At 41.8% G+C, this 22,103-nt stretch overlaps 1 protein-coding gene across 1 annotated transcript; it reads right to left on the bottom strand.

The window, feature by feature from the left end:
- Nucleotides 1-574: 574 nt before the first annotated feature.
- Nucleotides 575-20,576, bottom strand: sema4ba (sema domain, immunoglobulin domain (Ig), transmembrane domain (TM) and short cytoplasmic domain, (semaphorin) 4Ba; the record flags this gene model as incomplete). Its single annotated transcript, XM_079276343.1, has 14 exons — nt 575-3,784; nt 3,974-4,065; nt 4,189-4,346; nt 4,768-4,883; nt 4,995-5,205; nt 5,514-5,664; nt 5,924-6,105; nt 8,467-8,624; nt 8,937-9,053; nt 9,707-9,818; nt 10,357-10,455; nt 10,947-11,009; nt 11,189-11,349; nt 20,459-20,576. The coding sequence occupies 14 exons, from the start codon at nt 20,574-20,576 to the stop codon at nt 3,012-3,014; spliced, it is 2,511 nt and encodes an 836-aa protein (XP_079132469.1). The 3' UTR covers nt 575-3,011.
- Nucleotides 20,577-22,103: the final 1,527 nt, after the last annotated feature.

The raw sequence follows: 22,103 nt of genomic DNA, 5'->3' as shown, positions 1-22,103 counted from the left end.
GCGTGCCAACCCCAAATAAAAGCCTCTGTTAAAGTCCCACAGCCACTCATTGGTCCAAATCTCAGTGGAGGCGGGTATCATCCGAATCAATGGACCCAATGTGCCACTTCCTACCTGGATTCTATCAAGTTACTGCAGCAGCAACCTACGTTATAATTATTTTTGCGTCATCAAGAGTTAAGATGTCATCCTTGTGTGCAGCTCTAACACGAAATACACACCAGATACGCAAGTGCGAGCCTCTGTTTACCTTTAGGGTGTGTGGTGCGTGAGCGTTTTATCAGAGACACTCCTCTTTGTTCCCCAGGGTTTGCAGTGTTTCTGACGCCACCCTAACTGATTAAATCATCATATTAAAACCTTCAAAATCTTAACATTGTAGCCATTCATGCAGATGAATGTAAATGATTCATCTGTATACATAATAGGTAAATATGTTTTACTTAATGTAATAATGGGGACATTCAAATAAAATAAAAAAAGATCCATTAGATCTTTATTTGAAAAATTTAAATAAAGTGCTTTTTATATACAATACAAAAAAGAAAAAACAAACAGTAGTGATGTATGATACAAAAAAATACAATTCACAATATTTTTACATTGGCAGCTGAATTTACAAAACAATTTGACATAAAAAAAAGTTTCTTTTTACTTACATGTTGACAAGAGTCTGAGCAACTTGTACTGTCACAAATAAAAGGCCAGCCTACAGTGGTTCATTAAGAGATAGCAGACGACGATACTTTCACTGTGGCGTTAATAGTTGAGGCTTGTATTCAATAAAAGCATGTTCAGTACCTGCACATATGTTACTAAGTCACTGCCACTTTGTATTTCTTCTGCAATTGTATGTTGTTCTGACGGCAGCCACTTCACCAAAAGTGGCCAATTGTTTGCTTTTAATAACAGTCTCAGCATGAATCTTTATAGTTGACCAGCCTTTGAGTCATTTGTTTCAGTGCCATTTACAAGAAATGTAACATAATACTTGTCAATAATTCAGTCTTTTAAAATCAGCCAGTGGTGATTCATGTGCTACAGTTTTAGAATGAAATTGAGTCCCTGACTAAATTTGAAGCCACTGTGATAAAAAATGAAATAAAAAAACACCTCATGAGCACATACTGGACAAACGTGAGAATTAAATCACACCTATTCAATGTTTTCACTCTTGTGTCTGAGCATGGCCAGTCCTGTCACACCCACAGTGTAGCGTTTGACTCTACAGCACTACTACCTGGTTCGTTTATCTTTCCAAGAGGCACATCTCTTGATTATTGTTTCAGAAGGCATTATCTGTTTTAGATTTGTTATCAAAACCATAACCTGCATCATACTAAGGCTTTCCAACATCATGTGCAAATCCTATGCATTCTGAGTCAAGCAGAATGCCTTCCTGCATTGTTGTGAAATTGTAATTTTGCTGGCCACATTGAAATACGAGAGCTCAACTCAAGTAAGACTTAAATTATATTGTATAAAAATGCTTTCAAGTTACTCCAACCTCTGACCCACAAATGTGTTGGATCATATGGTTTATAATTCATTATTTCTGAATAAGGTAAATGACTAATCAAGATCATTAAAATGCACAAGTATAATATTACTGGATGAGAATAACAATTATTGCTTTTATGGTTGCCTTTCAAACCATTTAAGCAAGCAGAGGCCATTTTCTTCCACTCATTAACACTCAATTAATATGTATATCAAAGTTGAGGCCACACAGATGTGTTATTTAAATCACATTATGAATCGGTGTATTATTTAAATATTTATTATTGTTTCCCTTTGAGAATGGTGTTATTTGTAAAATTAAAGAAAATGAAAAATGCCTCTCTGTAAGAGAAACATTTTGGCAATATTCTGCACTAAAATACACCAAAATAGCTAAAATCTCTTGCATACCTAGAGTTAGTGTAATGAGCGTTTGTGTGTGTGTGTGTGTGTGTGTGTGTGGGTGTGTGTGTGTTTGCAGTGCCGCTGATCCTAAAGTAATTACGAGCGCCAACACCTTTGTGCTAACTCAGTCTCGAGGCGAGGTTGTCTTGGTGTTCACCCCACTTCACATTATTTGCTTTGCATAGACTGCCTATCTCATGAAGAACAGCATGATAATACCTGGAATGACATTTTTCCCTTCATCACATTTGGTGAAAGAAAACCCTGTTGAAAGTCAGGCTTCCACGGAGGAATATTTGTATCCACTAATAATACCAATACTTAAAAACACAATATGTCATCATTTCTGACTGTATAATATTCATGTTTTTGGTGTGCGGTGATTGAGGTGGGTAGAGTTTCCACTGAGGTGAATCCTTGTTTGTGTTCTCTTTATAAATATCTGTTTTTTTTATCAACCTTTTCAGTCTGTTAGCACAACTCTTCTACTCTTAATTCTTTCTCTGTTGCTGTGTTATATTCAAGCCTAAACAATGAGTATACTTGTGTGAATGCATACTGGCTATCTAAAAAATCTATGACAGGACTTTTCTTTTTTTTCTTTCTCGCCTGCCGGCTGCTGTTCGTGTATATCCTGGTGTGTGTGTTTACCTTGCTACAGACCAGTACATAGTGCATAGCCTCAGCCAAGGGTGGGCTCTTAACAGATGACAGAATGCAATTAAAACAGGAAACACTATGAGTCGTTAGTGGGAACATGTTTGAATATCACTCCGCCTTTCAAAGCATTACCAGCAGATCATATGGACGGACTGAGCGGCAATGCTATGAAACTAAATCAGTGTAGTGAAAGCATCAAAAGTCTGAAGGCAAACTGGAACTTCTTCAAACACACTAGAATAAGAGGGAGTGAGAGGGAAATGAAATGAAATAAACATGGTCCACAGGGACAGAACAAAAAGTGCAAAATCGGTGAAATGAAATGTCTCTCCATGAAGACTCGAATGATCCTCAGTCTTCCCTCTTATAGGGCTTTGTCTCTCTCAGCAAGTGCACTCGTTTCTTTCAGTTTAAAGTGAGTCCCTCCACACAACACAAAGCCAGCCTCACACTATAGAGTCTTTAATCTCGGAGCCCAGTCTGACTCTTGGCCGTGGGCACGTGGGAGAAATCTCTACATGACTCTCTTTCAAGTTCAGAGGCCTCTTCTCCGACTCTAAGAAGCTCCTGCTGTTGTCGGGCGATGAGCACTCGTGCGGGGGAGTGCTGCAGATGTAGTTGTCGTTAAGGGTCTGGTAGCCCTTGTGGTCTGACGCTGACGCTGCGACTGTGTTGCCGTTTAGCGGCAAGTTCTCAGCCGGTTTCACCACTATCCTGGGCTTCTTCTGCTGAATGTTGGGGCACTCTCCCTCCTTGAGCATGGACTTCATGTCGTCGCGGTTCCTGTAGACCACAAATAGAGAGAAGACCACCAGGGAAAACGCCAGGAGGGAACACACCACGATCAGCTCGTTCCAGTACGTCTTAGTGTTGATCTGCGGTGAGCGGGCCCCTCCTGGCAGGATGATGAACTCCTCCTGGGAGACCTGTGGCGTACGTGAGCGGCCTCTCAGGGTGGTGCTCTCGTGCTTGGCCTCGCCCCTCACACAGTAGTTTGCCAGCAGCTGTCTGAAGCCTTCCTCCACTGACCAGCACTCATAGGTTTCCTGCCTGTCAGCTTGAGCTACCACGACCAATCCCCCCTCTGGGCTGGGGTAATGGAAGTGACCTGCACTCTCACTGAACTCCCACCTCCTTTCTGCCAAATTAGAGCGCAGCTTGCAAGGGAGTACTTTGAACGTGTTGGCTGGGATAATGATCACCTGGCATGAAGACATTCCTGTGGAAAGTCAAAGCAGAGACGGAGCTCGAGTCAGATACGGCACGAAATAAGCTCTGCACTTTATCTTGTGTAGAATTCAAATTACCAAATGAATACATTTGTAATCAAGACTCAAATTGAAAGGCAAAGCGTGGAAAAAAACAGAGTGCTGCTCTGTAAATCTGACTATAAGAGGAGTTCACTTACGTGTAGGTGGAGGTTTAGCAAACCGTGGGCTTGGCACTGTCTTGTTGCAAATAGCTGATGTGTCAGCTTCATCGACATCCTGCTGCAAGGCACTGAAAGACATATATTTAATCAGAAACCATCTTATATTTACATTGCGACAGACACGTTTGTCTCAAAAGCTGTAGCTGTAAAAAAAAAACTGTTTGCAGATTATTGTGCAGAGGGATGCATACCTGCTTGGTGAAGCCTGTCTGACATCCACACACTGCCTCCCATTCCAAGCGCAGTAAGGATCCCTGGAGAGGATGCACTCCCCGCAACTCTGATAATTAGTGCAGTTAGCTACTGGGACCTCCGCCAGTTCAGAGAAAGAGGAAACATAAAGCTGACCCTGTGGACGAGAGATGACAAAGCAGGGGACCGGAAAGAAGTGCCCCAAATAATAGGTTACTTATTTCATGTAGAATCTTCTCCTGATCTAAAAACAGCACATTTAGCTTTTCTTAACACCGGCTTAATAGGAATTTCTTTGCCCAAATTTACAAATCTAAGTGTCAAAGACAAGCCAGGATTCAAGAAGTGTCACAATTCCAGCTGTTAAAACACCAGCTGTCTGCAGATCCCCTGAGAGACAGTTGCATGTCATTAGCTCATTGAACATGAGGTCTGCTTTAGGCTGCCGCTCTTCATGGTTCATGGAATTTGCAAACTGCCAATAAATGCATTCACTGAGCCTGCTATTAGTTCACACCATGAGAAAGCTCTGCAAAACAAGCCGGGGTTGTTGTCCCTCTCTCAGCACTCCACTATACCTTTTCAGTGTCCAGCTCAATGTGTTGCACTGGTTTGGAATCATGAAAGAGCACCATCTCCTCAATGATGTGCATCTTGTTGTTGACATTAATGGCTTTATGAAGTCTCCCATCATCTAGAAGACACAGTACAACTTGAGATTAGATTAAACTCTTTGTGTATGTTGAGAAATGACAGTGATCAATAACATAGTGCAATGTGTGATTGTGGGTGAGGGGTCTTTTACCCGTGCCAATGAAGATCACATTATACGCTTTTTTTGCTGCCTGGACGCGGTGGACAGCGATCTGCGTGTAGCGAACATTGCGTTTTAGCAGGAGTGGCTGGCTGCGGATCACGCTGTCCATCAGGAAGTGGTCTTTGACAAAATTCAGCACCTTGTCCGGCATGTGCAGCGAGGAGGAGATGCCCTGTTCCCTGGCAGCATTGGTGATACACTGTGAAGGCAAACATATTGAGTCATTTACAAACATTCAATCACGTATAACGACACATACTGCAGCCGGTCAGCACCTCAATGTTTCTTTTGCTTCGATTTTTTAAACTGTGATGCGCCTGCCAGGAAATTAAAACGACAGTGATTTGCTGTTTAGGAAGAAAGGTGGTGCATTAGGACAGCTCGACGGATATCGCTTTGAGCAGACAGGAACGCGTGAAACTCGTTAAGATGACATGAAATACTGCCGAGTACTGACATGTATTTGTCTGCAGGTTCTCCAGTAGAGGGCAGCAGGTATTTACTCACCACACCAGGCCGAGGCTCTGGGACCGGATGATTGTATGTGTACCACTGTTGAGTCTCTCTGTTGACCTCACGGTATCGCCCGTTGAACGCCTTCTCCACCTGGTCCATAGTGAAGGAGCACACTGCAGAGCTCCCTGAAGCACCATTATACCTTCAAAGACATAAACAATACGGATTGATCATTTATTACATCCTGATCTTGTTTAATCTTGTTGCCATGTTTAACTGCCCAGGGAGTGAAGATGGACAGTAACTAGCAGCTGAATCTGACACAAAGCATCTCCTCTCTTCTCCTGCATTTGCACTTTGGTTTCGATCGGAACGTTTTTAATTGAAGCATACCTCAGACAGAGAGACACTACATTAGTTTGGTGATGTATTAATCTAAGTAGCGAAAAGTCGGTCCTCACCACTGAGAGGTGAATACTCCATAAAACACAGTGTTCTTCCAGTCCTCGGGGCTGGGTGTCAGCACAAACATGTCTTGGATTATGTTGAAGGGGAAGCCATCATCAGGCAGAGAGCACAAGAGTTGAGCCTTCAGGAAGGTCGTCCATTTCTTCTGCAGCACCCTCTCACCTCCCATGTCGCCCTGCAACAGAAATATTGACGGTTTGGAGCTGTTTAACACGTGGCCAGTAGAGGGTGCAAGTACATAAGATTGACACCTGTCTGAGATGGACAATGCCTCTGAAAAAAAACAAAAACATGGCTTGATACTCAAGTGGGATATGATGGGATGTGACAGGCTTGTAAAAGGCATGAAATAATAATGTGCACCATATGGTGTGTGGCATACCTCACATAACATAAGATGCAAAAGTCCAAATATGTACAAAAGTGAAGCTGTTTGAATTGACGTAATTGAAAAACATTAACCTCGTATTGTAAAATCCTAATGATCTTAAGCGATTGCGCCTGTAACACAGATATACCCAGAGGCAACAGATTTGTCGACCATGAAAACAATATACATCATCACAACTGGCTTCGATAAAAAAGGAAAAGATCACTCAGGGCTTTGAGGGGGGCAAATGCTTTTCAATGAAAAGCAAAAAGAGGCTTTGCTCCCGAGCAATCCTTCTTCACTGACACTACCGCTGTGATTCAGCACCTTTGGCACTCGCCTTCAAAGTGATGTGTGGCACGGGACCTCCTTGACATGCTGACTAATTTGACTACACAGAGTGTACAACAGGATATCTGCGCAAATTGGAGAGCAACTACATCTTTCAACTTCAATGTGAAAATGTTTTACAGTATGTGATGTATGACTGTGAAACAGAATGTAATCCACAGAGAGTTGCGGGCCTCACAAAGATGGCTACTGATGCTTCACCTAAGGAGACCAAGAGCCTGTACTTCTATGAAAAGACCTGGCATTTAAAGGGAGGGTGATGTGCTACACCAACCATACTGTCTGTTTACATTCAGTTCATGGCAACAATTATTCCAGTTTTCTCGCAGTCTTAGATCTTACAAGCTGAAATTTGGCTGCTGGAAGAAATAAGTATTAAAAATGTGCAGAGGACCAAAGAGAAATACTAAATGATCGAAACTACCTAAAACCCTTTAAACATGAAACTTCAATCGTGTCCACTTTAGTCTTACATTAATCAGAGGAAATGGCAGCGCTGGATCGGAGAGGAAATGACACATGACCAACACTGAGCTTCTGAAGCAATTACTGATTGCAGTAACCCAGGCAGATAATGAGCAACATGCAGTATATTCTCTCGTCCTCCTGGCTGAACCTAGTTTTATAATTTAATGCCACTCTGTGCTAAAACTGACTGCTAAATAATTGAAGCAAATGCATCCCATTTATTAATCCCTTGTAAAAGCATCCCTTGTTCAAAGGGCCGTTCACAAAGCATGCACATGGCAGGCAGCGATGGCTTCTTTCTGGGAAAACCAGCAAATGACAACATGCTTTACTTTGTTTGTTTCAAGCAAAACAGGTTTTATAATTCCATAGTTAGCCTCTATGAAGTGGAACATTTGCACTAAACACCTGGATAAACAACAAAGAGGGGAAGTGCTGCCGACATAATAAGTCAAATAATTTATTTGAACAGGAATCACTTGATAGTACTTAAAGGAACAAACGCCAGCCATCTTCAGAGCTTTACCTGATTTTAAAGCTTTGTTGTTTTCTACATTTTTTGGGGGGGAGCACACTCCCAAAAAGTGACACATTATTACTAATTTCCTGTTGGGTAATCTGTACCAGGATACATATGTTGAACACATATTTTAACCATGTGTGAGAAAATGTATCATCAACATGAACCATGAGTCAATATTTACATAACTCTGTTAATCAACAGTTTTTTTTATTGGATGTATGGAAAAACGATAATTGCAAATATAACCCCGTAGGCAGAGTCTGACTAAAACAGCCTTCTATAAAACATTAAGATAAAAAAAAATCCTCGCTCTCCATGTACATTTCTAAAGTTGTGTTTAAAAATATTGAAAAAACACATTAGATAGTGTCACAGGACAAGTTTAAAATTTAGTTCAAAAGCCCTGGGTTTAAGTATTTCAGCAGGTGATAATCCAATTCTGCGCATGGATGCGGTGCTACAGTGTGCTACATTTTTACTTACGGACTCCTGTTTGAACAGAAATATTTGGTGAAACACGATAAGAATTGAGGGAGGAGAGCATCTGGAGAAAAATAATCAAAGAGAGGGAAACACGCACGAGGAATGTTTTTCTGTAACAAGAGATCCTGGCCAGAAAGGCAATATATCCATCCTATTTAGGCTGTAAGAAGCTTTGAGAAGACTATTTGCCTGTATAGGAACACAAAAACATGAAATACACAAACAAACCCCCCTCCCTTGTCTGATCGATCCCTCTAGTGATGTGAGGGGGTGACAGGATATTTAGCTAAAGGGGAAAAAGGCCCTTTTACGTGGACCGTCTGCCTCCAAGCGTCACTCACCTTACACACGCGAGCAATGCGTGACACAATGGTGTTGTCAAAGAAATCAAACTCCTTTCCCGCTTCACTGAAGAAGAAGTAAATCTTATCGTCATCGCCCACTAGGTTGCCCTTGGGCAGGCTCTCCTGTATGTAGGCAGAGCCAACAAAGGCTGGGTCTGAAAGAAAGACAAGGTGAAAAATGCTTTCAACTTCCAGTATATGAAATTCAGGCATCCAGGGACAGATGTGCCTATTCCCTCTGACATCAACACACTAAATAGAAAATTCAATTTAAACATGGACTCTTGACAGATTGTAGTTGAAGAGTTTTTATCTATATAATTTCTAATGGTGTCAAACTCTCTCATGTAGCATATCTGGCACAAACAGCTTTGGACGGTCATATATCTTGTATAATATGAGATATCAAATGTTTTTTTAATACTTGATTTCATGAAAAGCATTGCATTCCGGCCAACGCACTGTACCTTGAAGCCAGTTGAGTGAGTTCTCTGTTTTTAGAGCCGTTCCTTTGCTTAGACTCTTGTAAATGATGGGTTCGTTTCCTTGGAAATTACTGACTGTACCGGCATACAGCTCTCCATCTGCAACACAATGAAGAAGACCGGCATAATCACAGTGTTTACCACAGGGGGTATAGGCTTCTGCATCATACGCAGTAATGAAATCCAGAGATTACGCCCCAAGTCGTCTCCATATCAACCACCTGTAACTAATTACATTACAGATTCCAACAGTGGCTGCTTCTTTTAAAGTCACGATGAAATTAAAAAGTGTTCAACCCTTTTAGATCACATATATCATATTGTGCACTTATTTAACAATACGTGCAAAAACTATTTACAAAAAATAAATTTCTTTGTATTTTATATCAAAAATCCAAATTATTTTCTTCGTCGAAAACAAAAGAGGGAGTGCTCACATAAGCTAGTACCGACCAAGTTCACCCACAAATATGATGTCATCCATCCATCAAACAATCTGCAACTTTTTGCTACAACGGAGGTTTGTGTGGGGCCTCTGTAGCTCCATATCACGCTACATTAATAACTTGTAAGCGGTCCAATCAGATGTGAGGGATTTGATTGTTATCTCTCTTTTAACTGCACACCACTCAAACATATTGTTTCACTGGGGAATACGTCACAGTACGGACACTAAAGACGCTCTGACTTCTGCTTCACTGGGACTTTAATAAACAAAGCTTGATTTTATCAACAGCCATTCTGGTACCTACCAGCCATGATAGCAGTGGACTTGTATTCGGGGTTAAAGGGGCAGCGGCTTCGTCCATCGTCTGTTACAATCTCACCAGCATCACTCTTGACAAGGGAGAAGTCTGCAGTGTTCTGGAGAGCACAAACACACACATTGCATGTCACACTGAGTTGAAAACGGGAGCTGTAACCTGCTCTGACAGTGACCGCCGTGCGTCTGTCCCACAGTGGAAAGGTGATCAGTCAGTCTTCGGGGTAAAGTTGAAGCCACAGGTCATCCCTGTATGTTTGTAGATAGTTTTAAAAGCCTTCAAAATAGTTGTCGAAAAAAAGTTCACAAACTGGATCGATCCTTATGTAATCTGCTTACACGCATTAAATATTTGGATCCGTCGACACAGGAGATAATAAAATAATGTACGTAGAGTATATTGTGTCTAGCTGGGCCTCAGCCAGACTGCTAAGTGAGCTGGAAGCAGCATGCACTAGATATTAGATGATCTTCCTCTAGAATTTAATAAACAAACACCACTTATAAAGTCATGCACCAGGCTAACTTCGTTAAAAAACAAATCAAGGAATGACGCAGGTTTTTAGATCCTCAACACATGCACAGGTTGCACAATGCAGGCCACTGCAACAGATGTGTCTGGTTCATATAAACACTTACTATGTAAGCACAGGTGGGGCTGAAGGCGTATGTTCCACACACATACAGATGAGTGGTGTTCAGAGGGAGTAAAATCTTGATGTAGTTGAAGCAATCCGTCTGCATTCGAAACACAGAAAAGAATTTCATGAAAATGGCTTTACAGCTGCTAACATACTTTAAAGGACATACATAATTAAATATTAAAATCCACTTTCCACTCCGACTTTTGTGTTATTTTTTTTCATCTGGCAATTCTTAGATCGTTTTCAATAAAAACATTCCTCTTACTAATGTGCTCCCCCCTCACAAATACGTAATCAGACATCCACAAGGTTCTGGGTCTGTATGTTTGCATGTGGAAGTCGTAGTGGAGTAAGGTGACAAAATACATTTTGTTTGTTTGAAAGGAAGGGAAAAATCCTTCGTTGCAGAATGGAAAGTTACAACTTGACAGGGACTTTCCAGGGTTTTTTTTACCCTGGGTCTGTCTCCAAAGTGCACTGCAACGATGGTCAACGTGACCAGTGAGGTAAACCTGCAGTCATGTAAATGCAGTTTGGGTTATCGGAGTTAAGCTAATTGAGCTTTTACATAAACAGTTCACTTGCCTGCAGGTCTTTGCCTTTGAAACTGCACTCGTCTCTCTTCTTCTCTGGAGTTTCCCACGTGAGCTGCAGAAGAGAAACACTGTCAGACTCATACTGGAGGTATAATACAGTGAGGTTGTATTCACATTGGACGTCTGGGACCTAATCATATCCATATTGTACCTCTGGGATCCTGTAACTACATTCATATTGATACGATACAGTGTATATATTACAGAGGTTTACAGGCGCTTGGCTCTTACATTTCTTTGTAGCTTGCCGGCACTGATGTCAGTGAGGTTGAGAGCAAAGAGGATCTCCCGAGCGCCAACGTACAGCGTGTTGTCTTCTTTACTGAGTAGGAGAGAGGTGAAGTTGAAGACTCCGCCGACTGAGAAACTTCTGGTTGTCCTCTCCTTCGCATCTGGACAGAAACAGACAGAGGAGACAACATATGGTGTAATTCATGGATGAGCCATTAGAAGCTACTGAGGACAGAAAATGCAAAAAAAAGGCACTTGAATATGCAAATTAAGGCATTTTGATGGTGTGAGTGTGGCCATAAAATTTGATGAACACCACCGACTTTATATTTTGTTTTAATTAGACACACCAGCCCAATGTGTCACCCCTGACAAGCCTCACGGAGTTGCCTTGTTTCCCATGACAACTCTACAGCCGGGAAATGTTTTCTGTGTTTTAATGTTGACGGAATAGTTTGACGAGAATTTTGATTTAAAAAAATACAAAATACACCCATAACACACCCGTCTTCATGTATGTTTAGACAACATTTTAAGCATTTCTTCTGGCATCTCGTCCTTTATCAGACACCACGCAGTGGAGAGCTGACAGGAGGCGAGGTGGATGTCATGCAACGAAGGTCCCAGTAAACAACACAGCACAGCAAAGGGTCGTGCATTATTCAATACACCAAGCAACAAAAAAGGAAAACTGACGTATGATAAATGAATACTGATGAAGATAAATCAACGTGCCTGTGTTTCTGTGTGCAACTGCAACTTCTAAATCCTGTCAGCTCCCCCATCAGGGAGAGAATATGTCTCATATTTCGCCGACAGTAAGAAAACGATTTGCTCCAACCACATTAACACCCCCGACTAAAGCCAAGGGTGAAATCATCAACTCTCCTAATCACTGCTTTAAAGGCCCATTTGTATCTCAGATTTGCAGCAGCCTGAGGGCTTTCACTGCTGGCCTAGCTTGAACAACGTGCCTTAATTGTATGCCAGCATAAACAGAAGCAGGGAGCTGCTGGAAACTTCACGTGTGCTGAAGCTCTGATACAGGACTTTTAAAAATAACAGACCAAAGCACTCCATTTGTTTCTGCTGAAGAAGGTCTTCTAATATTTCATGTTTGCAGAGGAATGTTGTTTTCTGTGATATATAAATGACTGCTCTAAGATGACTGGGGTGGGGAGTGAGGCTGAGCATTATGGTTCACTTTTAACAAATAACTAATAAAAGCAAGGCTCTGTCCAGAGTTAATCATATTTTCTTTCGACCCTCCTCTTGGCTCAGAAAAAAACCCCCCAGTAAAGTATATCTTCCAAAAGCTCAAACCAATGTGATAAATTGGTTCAAATTATTTCATGATTAATCACCAAAAGAGGCAAATCACAGAATTTAGGATGGTGTACCCGAATTTAACCCTAATATCTTAATGGAACGATGGAGCGTCCAATCTGCAATGCAAAAAAGAAGAAGAGATAAAGCATTATCATAAGAAGCGAAAGTCACAGGCCTGACAGATTCACACTGGATTACAACCAGAGATGCTGGTTGTAATAATTACAGTTATAGCACTTCCTGCCATAAAACTAATCCAGTCCAGAGAGGGTAAGGTGTCATCAAGTTGTATAATAAGCACACCATGTGGTCTGTTCCCTGCAGTACGTGTGACCTGATGTAACCTCACCTCAGAGCTACAGGAGGTTGAGACTTCCTCTCCCTCGGGAAAACATTGTGTGAATAGCAGTCAATCGCCTTGGCAGCAGCCATACTGTAGTTAAATCCCTCAGTAAAACCACGAGAGGCTCTGGTGTACTGTACTGTACGGTACATGGACGCATTGGGACAATTCTCTCTCCTTTTCACGATCATCGCAGGATAAATGGAGTGCCGTTTCGTCCCCCTACCCACCGAGTCGTCAGACATTTACGAAGAGAGAGACAAAGGCCAAAGCCTGAACCAAAACAAAAGCTTTGAGGGATTTCAACAGAGGTGGATATCTACACACACTCTGGAGCCAGATCACCACTGTCATACTTAACGACCACAGCCGACTAAGAAAAACAATCGCGCCCCTAATTGAGTATCATTAAAGAGATCCAGGAGGGTTTGCAACCGCACAAAGCTTTCCATTCACAACTTCAGAAAACCATAAATCATCTTCAGTATGGACCGGTTGGACCTAAGAATCGACAGGTCGGTCTTCCAGTGACAGCATCAAATTGCAGCAATATCTTTAAAGCTGCTCTCATCAATACTTGACTGCCTCATTTTATCGTCATGAAGGGAGAGGCCTTCATTGGTCTCACCTTTCACGTGTTTGAGACGCCACGTACGTTTCAAACACGCTAACTGGCTTCTTCAACTTCAACAATATTTACTTTTAACAGTAACTTAAAAGTGATTTGAGGTCTTGACGGCATTAATGCAGCATAATATGTTGACACGGAACATACCAATAAGAGAGATGATCTATTCATCAATGAAGTCAGTTATCAAGCAAATATGTCCAACATTCACTGGTCCCAAGCTTCTGAATTTGCTGCTTTTCTCTATTTATATGATGATGAATCAAAAAGTTTGGGCTTTAGGACAACTGTTTTCACTATAATATACATGTATGTAGAGTCACAAACTTCCTCAGGGAATATAACAAGGAGGATTTCTGTTGCAGCCTCATGACTTGTCCATTGGCTGACTCTTATATGTTCTGGACCGTATGAGCCGTAGTCAAAAGCAGCAACACAGTCCTGAGACCGCAAACCCCAGACAGAATAACTGCTCGAGGTCGAACACTGTTCAGACTGTTAAGACTAAAACAATATCACTATCACAAGCTAATGATTGTTCCCTTCTTGAACTTGTCCTACTCTCCCCCTCCACATACGCCACAGTCTCTTAAAGACTCCCCTCCATTGTTGTTTGACTGTCTGAGGTTTATTCCTGAGGGGCCATTTCATGACAACGCAGCCCCAGAAATGTTGTGGTGTATCAGAAAGAGGGGAAACAGACAGGACGGTTCAGAGGAAGCACTTAAGAGTGGAAGAGCAGCTTTTATCCACTGCAGCCACAGAGACAGGGTGCCAGAGAGGGCAGCCAAGTCACCTTCATGTCAAGTACTGAAGAGGTACAACGTACAGTAACGCTACACCGTAGTTCATCTTCACTCTGTTAGACCTCTTGTCCGTCTTGCTTTTTGTCTTGTCAGGGAACGTATTTAGAAAGCTTTGTTACTAACCATAGATGTTCACCGCTTCAGGATGCCACATGAGCCTTTTCACAGTGACCAGATAGGATATAACTTCTGTGAATGTCAAAAACGGCGACTGCGTTCAAACTTCTGCTTGAGTTATTTACAATTAAAGGGACCTTTTCAGACATGTTTAAAGGGTCAGTTCACACAAATTACAAAAAGACTAAATTCCTAATAATTTCCTTTGCTCCATGTTACATCTGACACAAGTGCCAGAACACTAGGTGCATGAAGTGACATAAGTGCTTAACGGTTTTCTTTTAGAGAGTGATAGAGAAGGATCAAGAGATAGAGAGAGAGCATATTAGTTGAGTGAGTACTCTTGGAAGTGGAAAGTCTTCAAGTGATTGTTGAAGTGATTATATTCTGCTGACTGACGCTCTTTATTGGACAATCAGACTTCGCTGTCAACATTTTTCACCAGAACTCTTTTCCACAAAAGAAGAAGTCCCAGTGGTCTTTGGATTGTCCTCTGTTCACACTTCACATGCTGGGGGACTTTACGCCTCACTGTTTGACCGTGACTAGACCTCTGATCCACAGAGAGCAGCTTTGTTTGCTTCAGAGCACTTCTTTGACCCTCTATTGAAGTGCATACACTGCATACTCAGTAGTTCAACCTCTGGCAGCTGGAAGCAATGTGAGATCATTGCCATTATTATGTAATTAAAAGTAATTTCTGCAAATGACACTGCTAAATGGATTGAAACACTCGCCTAGACTGGCTTGCTAATCTATTTAGGGGGGAAATTAATTATATTGGGCTTAAAGGAATCCTACATTTTCACATCTGATTTCCTGATGGGTCTGTGTCCCAAAAAAAGTACAAGGATTATTAAAAGCCTGGAACATCCCCTCTAGAGGGGAACTGTGGAGTAATTTGTCCTTTGGTGACAGAGATCTAAGTGCCTTCTATTGAAGGGCAACTATAACAGGCTGATTCGATCAGCCTTATGAGGGAGCTGCCTTTATCGGCTCGTACAGCTGTATGCTCAGAAGATCAGACGACTGCATACCTCATTTAAAGCACCCGTTCTTGTTTACTTGCTGCAAGACTACAATATAATGCAGTGACAATATACTGTGTCTGAGTAGACTCATGATGGATCATCTTTAAGGGACGTTAGATGCCCCATTTACAGTCTTCTGACAACATGACCTACATTCTCATCTCTATAGGAATATATGAAGAATGCTGGCAAGCGAGAAAATAAAATGATGCATAAACTGTTCCGTAACAATATGTAGCATTTCTTGATTTTTTCATTAACCCAATAAACCTAAGAGATGACGCCTTGCAATTTATCTAACTTTAATCAGAAGCAGTTTAATAGAAAGGAATCATCTGTACACACATTGAAATATCAATTCGTCATGTAGAAAAAATATTGTCTATACCTTGATCATTAATGTTCTGAAATCATTAACAGACAGACTCAAAAAATAAATTATTTTATAAGAAGAATTTCAAGACATTCCTGAGATATGGTGTTGAGGAGAATTGACAACCTGAAATCACAATACCTCTGCGGCCGGTGAGGAGGCATGAAAAGTAAAAGTTGTCACACAACAGCATGAATTTTAAGATAACCACAGTCTGTTGTGGAATACTATCTAACAGTCAATATTTAGCCTTTGGACTTGAAGGAAGTTGGATTTGGATGGTGGTGGAACTTTGCTTATTTCATTCAGACAGCTTTCCTTATTCGTCTTATAGATACAAAGTACCAAGGGACAACAACAGAGAAGGTCAGGCAAAATATAAGCCCGATGTCAAAGGTTACGATTTATAGAAATTGTTAAAGGGAGCGAGGATGGACAGTTGAGCTGGGACATCTCAATATTATAATAAGCTTGTGAAAATAAAGACACCAGGGCCAAATGTCTTTTTCTTTGTCTTCACGTGTCCACTGTGTACTTGTTCAACGACTTTGCTTGAGACAGAACAGATGAACCCCTCACCGTAAATCCAATTGCTTTGAGAAAAAGTGATGATGACCCTTTGCTGAGAAGGAAGCAATGACCGCTGCGACAGGAAGCCTCAGTGCCAACAGGAGTCCCACTGGGTCAGTGCCAGAACTCCCACTACATTGTCTGGTGACATCAAGACAGAAAACAGGCCACAGTGGAGTGCTAACTAAATTATCCCCAAGTAATTTTAAACTAGCTATTAAGAGCTGCTGCTGAATGGGTAATTGTGTGGGAGAGTAGGAAGCTGAAGGACAGAGACTGAAGCATCTGGAAGGCATTAAGCCAACAGGCCAAGAGGGTCAATTCACCAGGAGATTCATTAGGCAAGCTGCGAGCCTGCTGTTTGTATTGGTAACTTGTAGGACTGCAGCTTGTTAGCAGGATGTTGTCTCCGCTGCACCATGCTGATGCTGAGATTGGTGGCAATTTTGAACACAGCTTCAGGAGACAGAGACCGGCAAGTCATATTGTAAATGCTGCACAGACTGTAAATGCCTATAAAATCCTCCAGTATAGAGATGAAGCATGTGCATTATATACCCACACACCAGTAATGAGGAGATTGAAACGTCATAATGTGTTCACATTTAAATAAAACACCTTCCTCCAAATCTATTAAACCTGTGCTTTGTAGAAGAGCCTGCACCTCAGCTATAAAGAATTATTTTCCCATGAAAATCTGTTGGTCAGGGAGCAACACAAGCTGACCCCGGATTAGCCACAATAATGTAAACCAGCTGCTGGTCTATCAGGAACTCACTATGACCCCCTACTCCGAACAAGACTGGAGCATCGAGAACAAAGAGACTGTGCATGAGGTCATGACATGTTTCTAACTGTACAGCAGCCCTCTGACCTGACTCCACGCTGTGTATTTACATTAGGAGCAGACACACAGTGTCCTCACAACACCTTGAAAATGAATATACAATGAGAGTGCTTTCACAGGGCCTGCTGAGTTTGATTTATATCCGGCTCCCTGGTGGATTAGACAAGGTGGGTGTCATAAACATCTGCAATATCAGGATCAATGATCTGTCGTCTTATGATGGATTGAAAACAATCACTGAGATGGAGGCTGGTCCGTCACACAAACAGTGCATTACTGAGTATTACATATTAAAACATCATAAAAACACCATCTTTTGTACTTACTGCTGTATGTTTAACTACTAATAAATCACCTGACAGTACTCTGATGGAGGTTGCATCTATAAAACAGAATGATAATAACCAAGAAAAGTGGATGTAGTTTCTTGTTAATTTCAGCGTAATCTATAGAACAGTCTAGTACCATAATGATTGGCTGATTAATTGATGAGTAAATCGACAGAAAATGTTTGCTCTTGTTTTCTGTTTCACATTACAAATTGAAAACGTTGGTTTTATTAGCTGTTTTCCAGTCAGCAAATTGTCAGTGCTGCACCTACCAATATCTTCAATCAACCAATTATTTTCTTTATTAATTAATTGTTTGGTCCACCAAATGTCCGAAAATAGTAAAAACAGGCCCCTCACAACTTTCAAGAGCCCAAGGCATTAACAACTGCTGTTCAGCTCCGTGGCACTGACACAGTATTGAAAAGCTGTTCTCTCACTTGACACTGTTGTCATTTTGAATTACTTGAAAGTGGTTGATTCGACTGGTCTATAAGACAACTTTTGAATCATTAAAAATGCTTGAGTCCCAGTGTAGCTGTGGGTATGGCCCCTAAATCCAATTAAATTACAACTGCCCATACACATTATGTCTAACAGAAGGCTGAACAGATCAACGGGCAAAGACAGGCAACCTAAACAGCTTCTAGGTGTGCCTTTAAATAGTCTTCCAACCCACTAAGCCAGTCATGGTCCGCGTTAAAGCCTGGAACAAAAGCAGAGAGAAAGGCAGATGTAGGCTCTACTCCTTGAACCCATGATCCGTTCTGATAGGCGCATAATGAGAACCAGAAAAGCGTTCACACCATAACACATACAAATCCCCATTCATTATTCATGGTAGATTAGCCTCTTCATTAAGGCAGAGGCGGGGACCAAGGGACAGAGGGAGCAAGGGAGGGTTGGAGGGGACACGAAAGTGTTACAGGATGAGAAGCAGCCAGGCAGCTCCAGCCCGCTTACACTACTGAGGTTAAGGCATGCAAACCGTCAAGCTAACTGGCGTCCCGATGATAGGACAGAGAGGACCAGAAACCATGACCAGACCAGCCGCTTTCTGCTGAATAAAGTTCAGGTCCCGCAGCTCCGCATTCTGCTTTGATACTGTAAACACAATGTGACAAAGCCTTTCTGCGCGAGGCTGGAAAATGTCAGTGTAGCAGAACCGACATTAAAACGTCAAGACAACTTCAACCACCGGGCCCAGCTGACCTTCATCAGCAGGATGAAGCTCGTTCTTTGTTTTACATCACAATTGAAAACCCTAAAACCGGGAATTTTAAACATCAAGCTAAAAATCGAAGAGATCAGCCTTTTTAAACATCCTTCGTCGGACTTACTGCACAAGTCAGCTAGTAGATCTAAAGTACCTGAGCCCTTAACCATGTCAAGATAGGACAGAAGGACCTGATACAACCACTCCGTGGAAATATGTAAGGTTGTTCTGGTTAATAAGTCTGGTTAGCTCCTTCCTTGCTTAGCCTCACACTGAATCCATAGCACATCTATACATTCTGGTCTTCTAGGCGTCTGACATGTAGGTTTTGCATGTTTTACGGTGGAGTTTAGCAACAGCTGCACGCCCCCTAAAAGCAAATCTTTCCATCAGAACGGGGAGAAGTGTGAACTTGAAGCTTCTTTTCAGTGAGTGACTGATGGTGTGTTGTTGTGAAACGCTCCGCTGGAGCCAGAGCTGTGGGCTTTGTTGAGGTTGGCAGGTGAGAGAGATTACCTGTTGGTATAGAGGTCCTACATGAGGGAAGGCACAGGCTCAGGCAGGCAAGACGGATAACCTATTTGAAAGCTTGCCTGGCTCAAAATCAGCCCCACACTGGAAATGTTAACCACGTCTATAATAGATTAGTAAGAAATATCTGTCAACACAATCCTGACAATAAGACTCTTATGAATGTGAGTCACTAACCGCAGTTCAATCATTGAAAGCCTGCATTGATCTCATAATCCATCATTTTGTAAACTTTTCTATAGATATACTAAAGCACAGTACACGTATACAATCGAACTTGTCATCTCAAGTGCACTGGTACATCATTTGAAGAATGACATCAGTGATGATAAAATCACTACTTGGCACGAGTGGCCATGGCACCATCTACCAAGAGAGCACATCCAATCATACTGCGCAGAAAGCCAGCACAAAGGACTCATGTTTTAAGGGTGAAATATGACAATCGTATTTGTTATGTTCGTAAGATTGCTGGATGAAATGATATCCTGTCATCTTATACAAGAGCAATAACTCTCAGTGCTTGTGAGACTCTGTCAGACTGCCCTCAGTAAGTCGCAGCACAATAGGCCTGTTCATTTTGTAATTATGTCTGACCCTGTAGGTACGCAACAGAGCCACCCGGGTGGAGCTGCCATTCACACTGCGGATTTACATGGATTTTAAATCATTACGGTGTAGACAAACACCATTTCACCCCTCTAAATCCTTTGAGCTCTTACATAATCTATGGAACTACATAATCAGTGCTGTAGGCAGGATGTGAGAGGAAATAATGGTAGGTTTACTTTGTGATGTACTCGAACTACTAAATAGTAAATAGTTTGGAAAACAGCTGCTATTTCTGCTGGAGTTATATACAAGTTCCCAGATGTGATTTGCAGAAGCTTCGCTACACGGACCAAGACGAAGCAAGTTTGCAAAGTGCTGCTGTTCGTGCAAAATGTTCTCACGAAGCCCCAACTGAAGTCCCAGGCCCCCCCCCCCCCCCCCCCCCCACCAAGGCAAGTCATCCTGTATTCACTGATAAATAACAGCCCAATGAGATACATAGGCCTACATAAGGTGCCAGAAAAGCTTGGGACTAAATTAGTAGTACGTTAAAGCAATGTCTTGGTAATTCTATGGTCAAGAAGTTAACAAAACTTACTGTAGGAGAAGGTGAGGCGTGGAGTGACATCGCTTTCCGTGACAGCTGTATGAAAGCAACCAACAAGGAAGACAGTGCAGGCTGGGAGACAGAGCCAAGCCATACTCATTGTCCACATGCCTCCTCAGGACCGCCAACCGACTCGCAGTATTTGCCTTTTAGGTTTTTGGGGAATTCATGAAGAGCGTCTTTTTAAAGCCGTGTTTATTTTCTCTCCCTCTCTCTCTTTCCGCAGCTCAAGGCTCCTTGAATGGAGGGCCTATGCACTGTGGTGAAGTCGGGGGGGGACTCCTTTGGGCCTGCAGAAGATGATGCTGGCTTGGAATAAAGATCTGAGAGCTCAGAACACGACAGAAAGCCTCCAACGATCAGCCTCCATGCGTACGCGGCACCGCCGGGTCTCAGCTGTGATCTGTGGAGAATTAAGGAACAAATTAATTCGTGCTTCGTAGAAGCAAATGTGTGGGGTTCTTTGCTGATCTGGATGAATAAGTGGATTCATTGATGTGTCGAAAATGCATCTGCAACTGCTTTGATAATTGATGAATCGTTTTCATTTTGCTGCTTTGAACCAGCAAAAACAAACATTTGAGGGTGTCCCCTCAGACATATTAGCAATCTATAATGTACAATTTGTACAGTGAACAATTCATTAATCAATCAAAGAACACTGACAGATTGATAATGACAATTATCGGTAACTATAGTTCCTTATAATGGGTGCAACTGTAGCACCCTCCTGTACAACAGCAGCTGAAGGGCTAATAGAGGCACTGTGTTAAAAACATGTCTTTTAAAGTGACAGTGTGCTGTGAGTCTTTCTCTTAACAAAAGAAAAAACAATCATGCCACATTACATTTGACAGTTTGAGTGTAAAAGGACTAAATCAAACTCTTTACATCCGTGGGGCTCAAGATGACCTTTGACCTCTCCAAACTACAGATCCGAGGTCATGTAGAGCTGCTTTTAGTTTCTGTTCAGAACAGATATATCACTTGAGTGATCATTAACAGAATATACTACATGAATGAGCTTTGCTGCAGGACGTGTTTGAGCACAATGCTCAGGTCAGGTCATTTGATAGTGTCGGCTTGTGACAAAACAACCCTACACTCCCAAATCTTATCTGAGCTGCACATACCTGCTGTATTGTGCAATGCGCAGGCAAGGGAAGAGACTTCTCGGAAATCTTTGTCAGAGCTCAAAGACAATGAAGAGGTGTGACACCCCAATACAGCTCATATCATAGAAACAGAGGAGTTTCTGTCTCACAGTTTATCTTGGTTGAACCTTATTATAATTACTGAGCGGTGAGATGGCGTTTGTACAAAATAACCACTGACACCACTGGTTGTTTTGACACCCACAGGTCATCCGGGGCTTTAGTTCTGAATGCTTGCAGTTGGAAATAGGAATTTCCTTTGTACAAAGACAAAGGAAATTCGTTAAATATTTGTATAGGCCTGCTCTTCAGTTTTCCTCAAATAAATACAGATCACTGCAGATTAACTTTTCGTTTTTTTAATGTAAGTTGACACTTCCTTTGTAGCTTCGATAACAATTCTTAAGACATCAGAACAAAGCCACAAGAGAACTATTATACCAATAATGCTGATTAAATGAACGTAGTGAGACGTGAAGGGG

The sequence above is a fragment of the Melanostigma gelatinosum genome, assembly GCF_949748355.1.
Source record: "Melanostigma gelatinosum genome assembly, chromosome: 1".
Lineage (NCBI taxonomy): Eukaryota > Metazoa > Chordata > Actinopteri > Perciformes > Zoarcidae > Melanostigma > Melanostigma gelatinosum.
The sequence above is the reverse complement of the archived record's forward strand: the minus strand, read 5'-3'. Positions and strand labels throughout refer to the sequence as shown.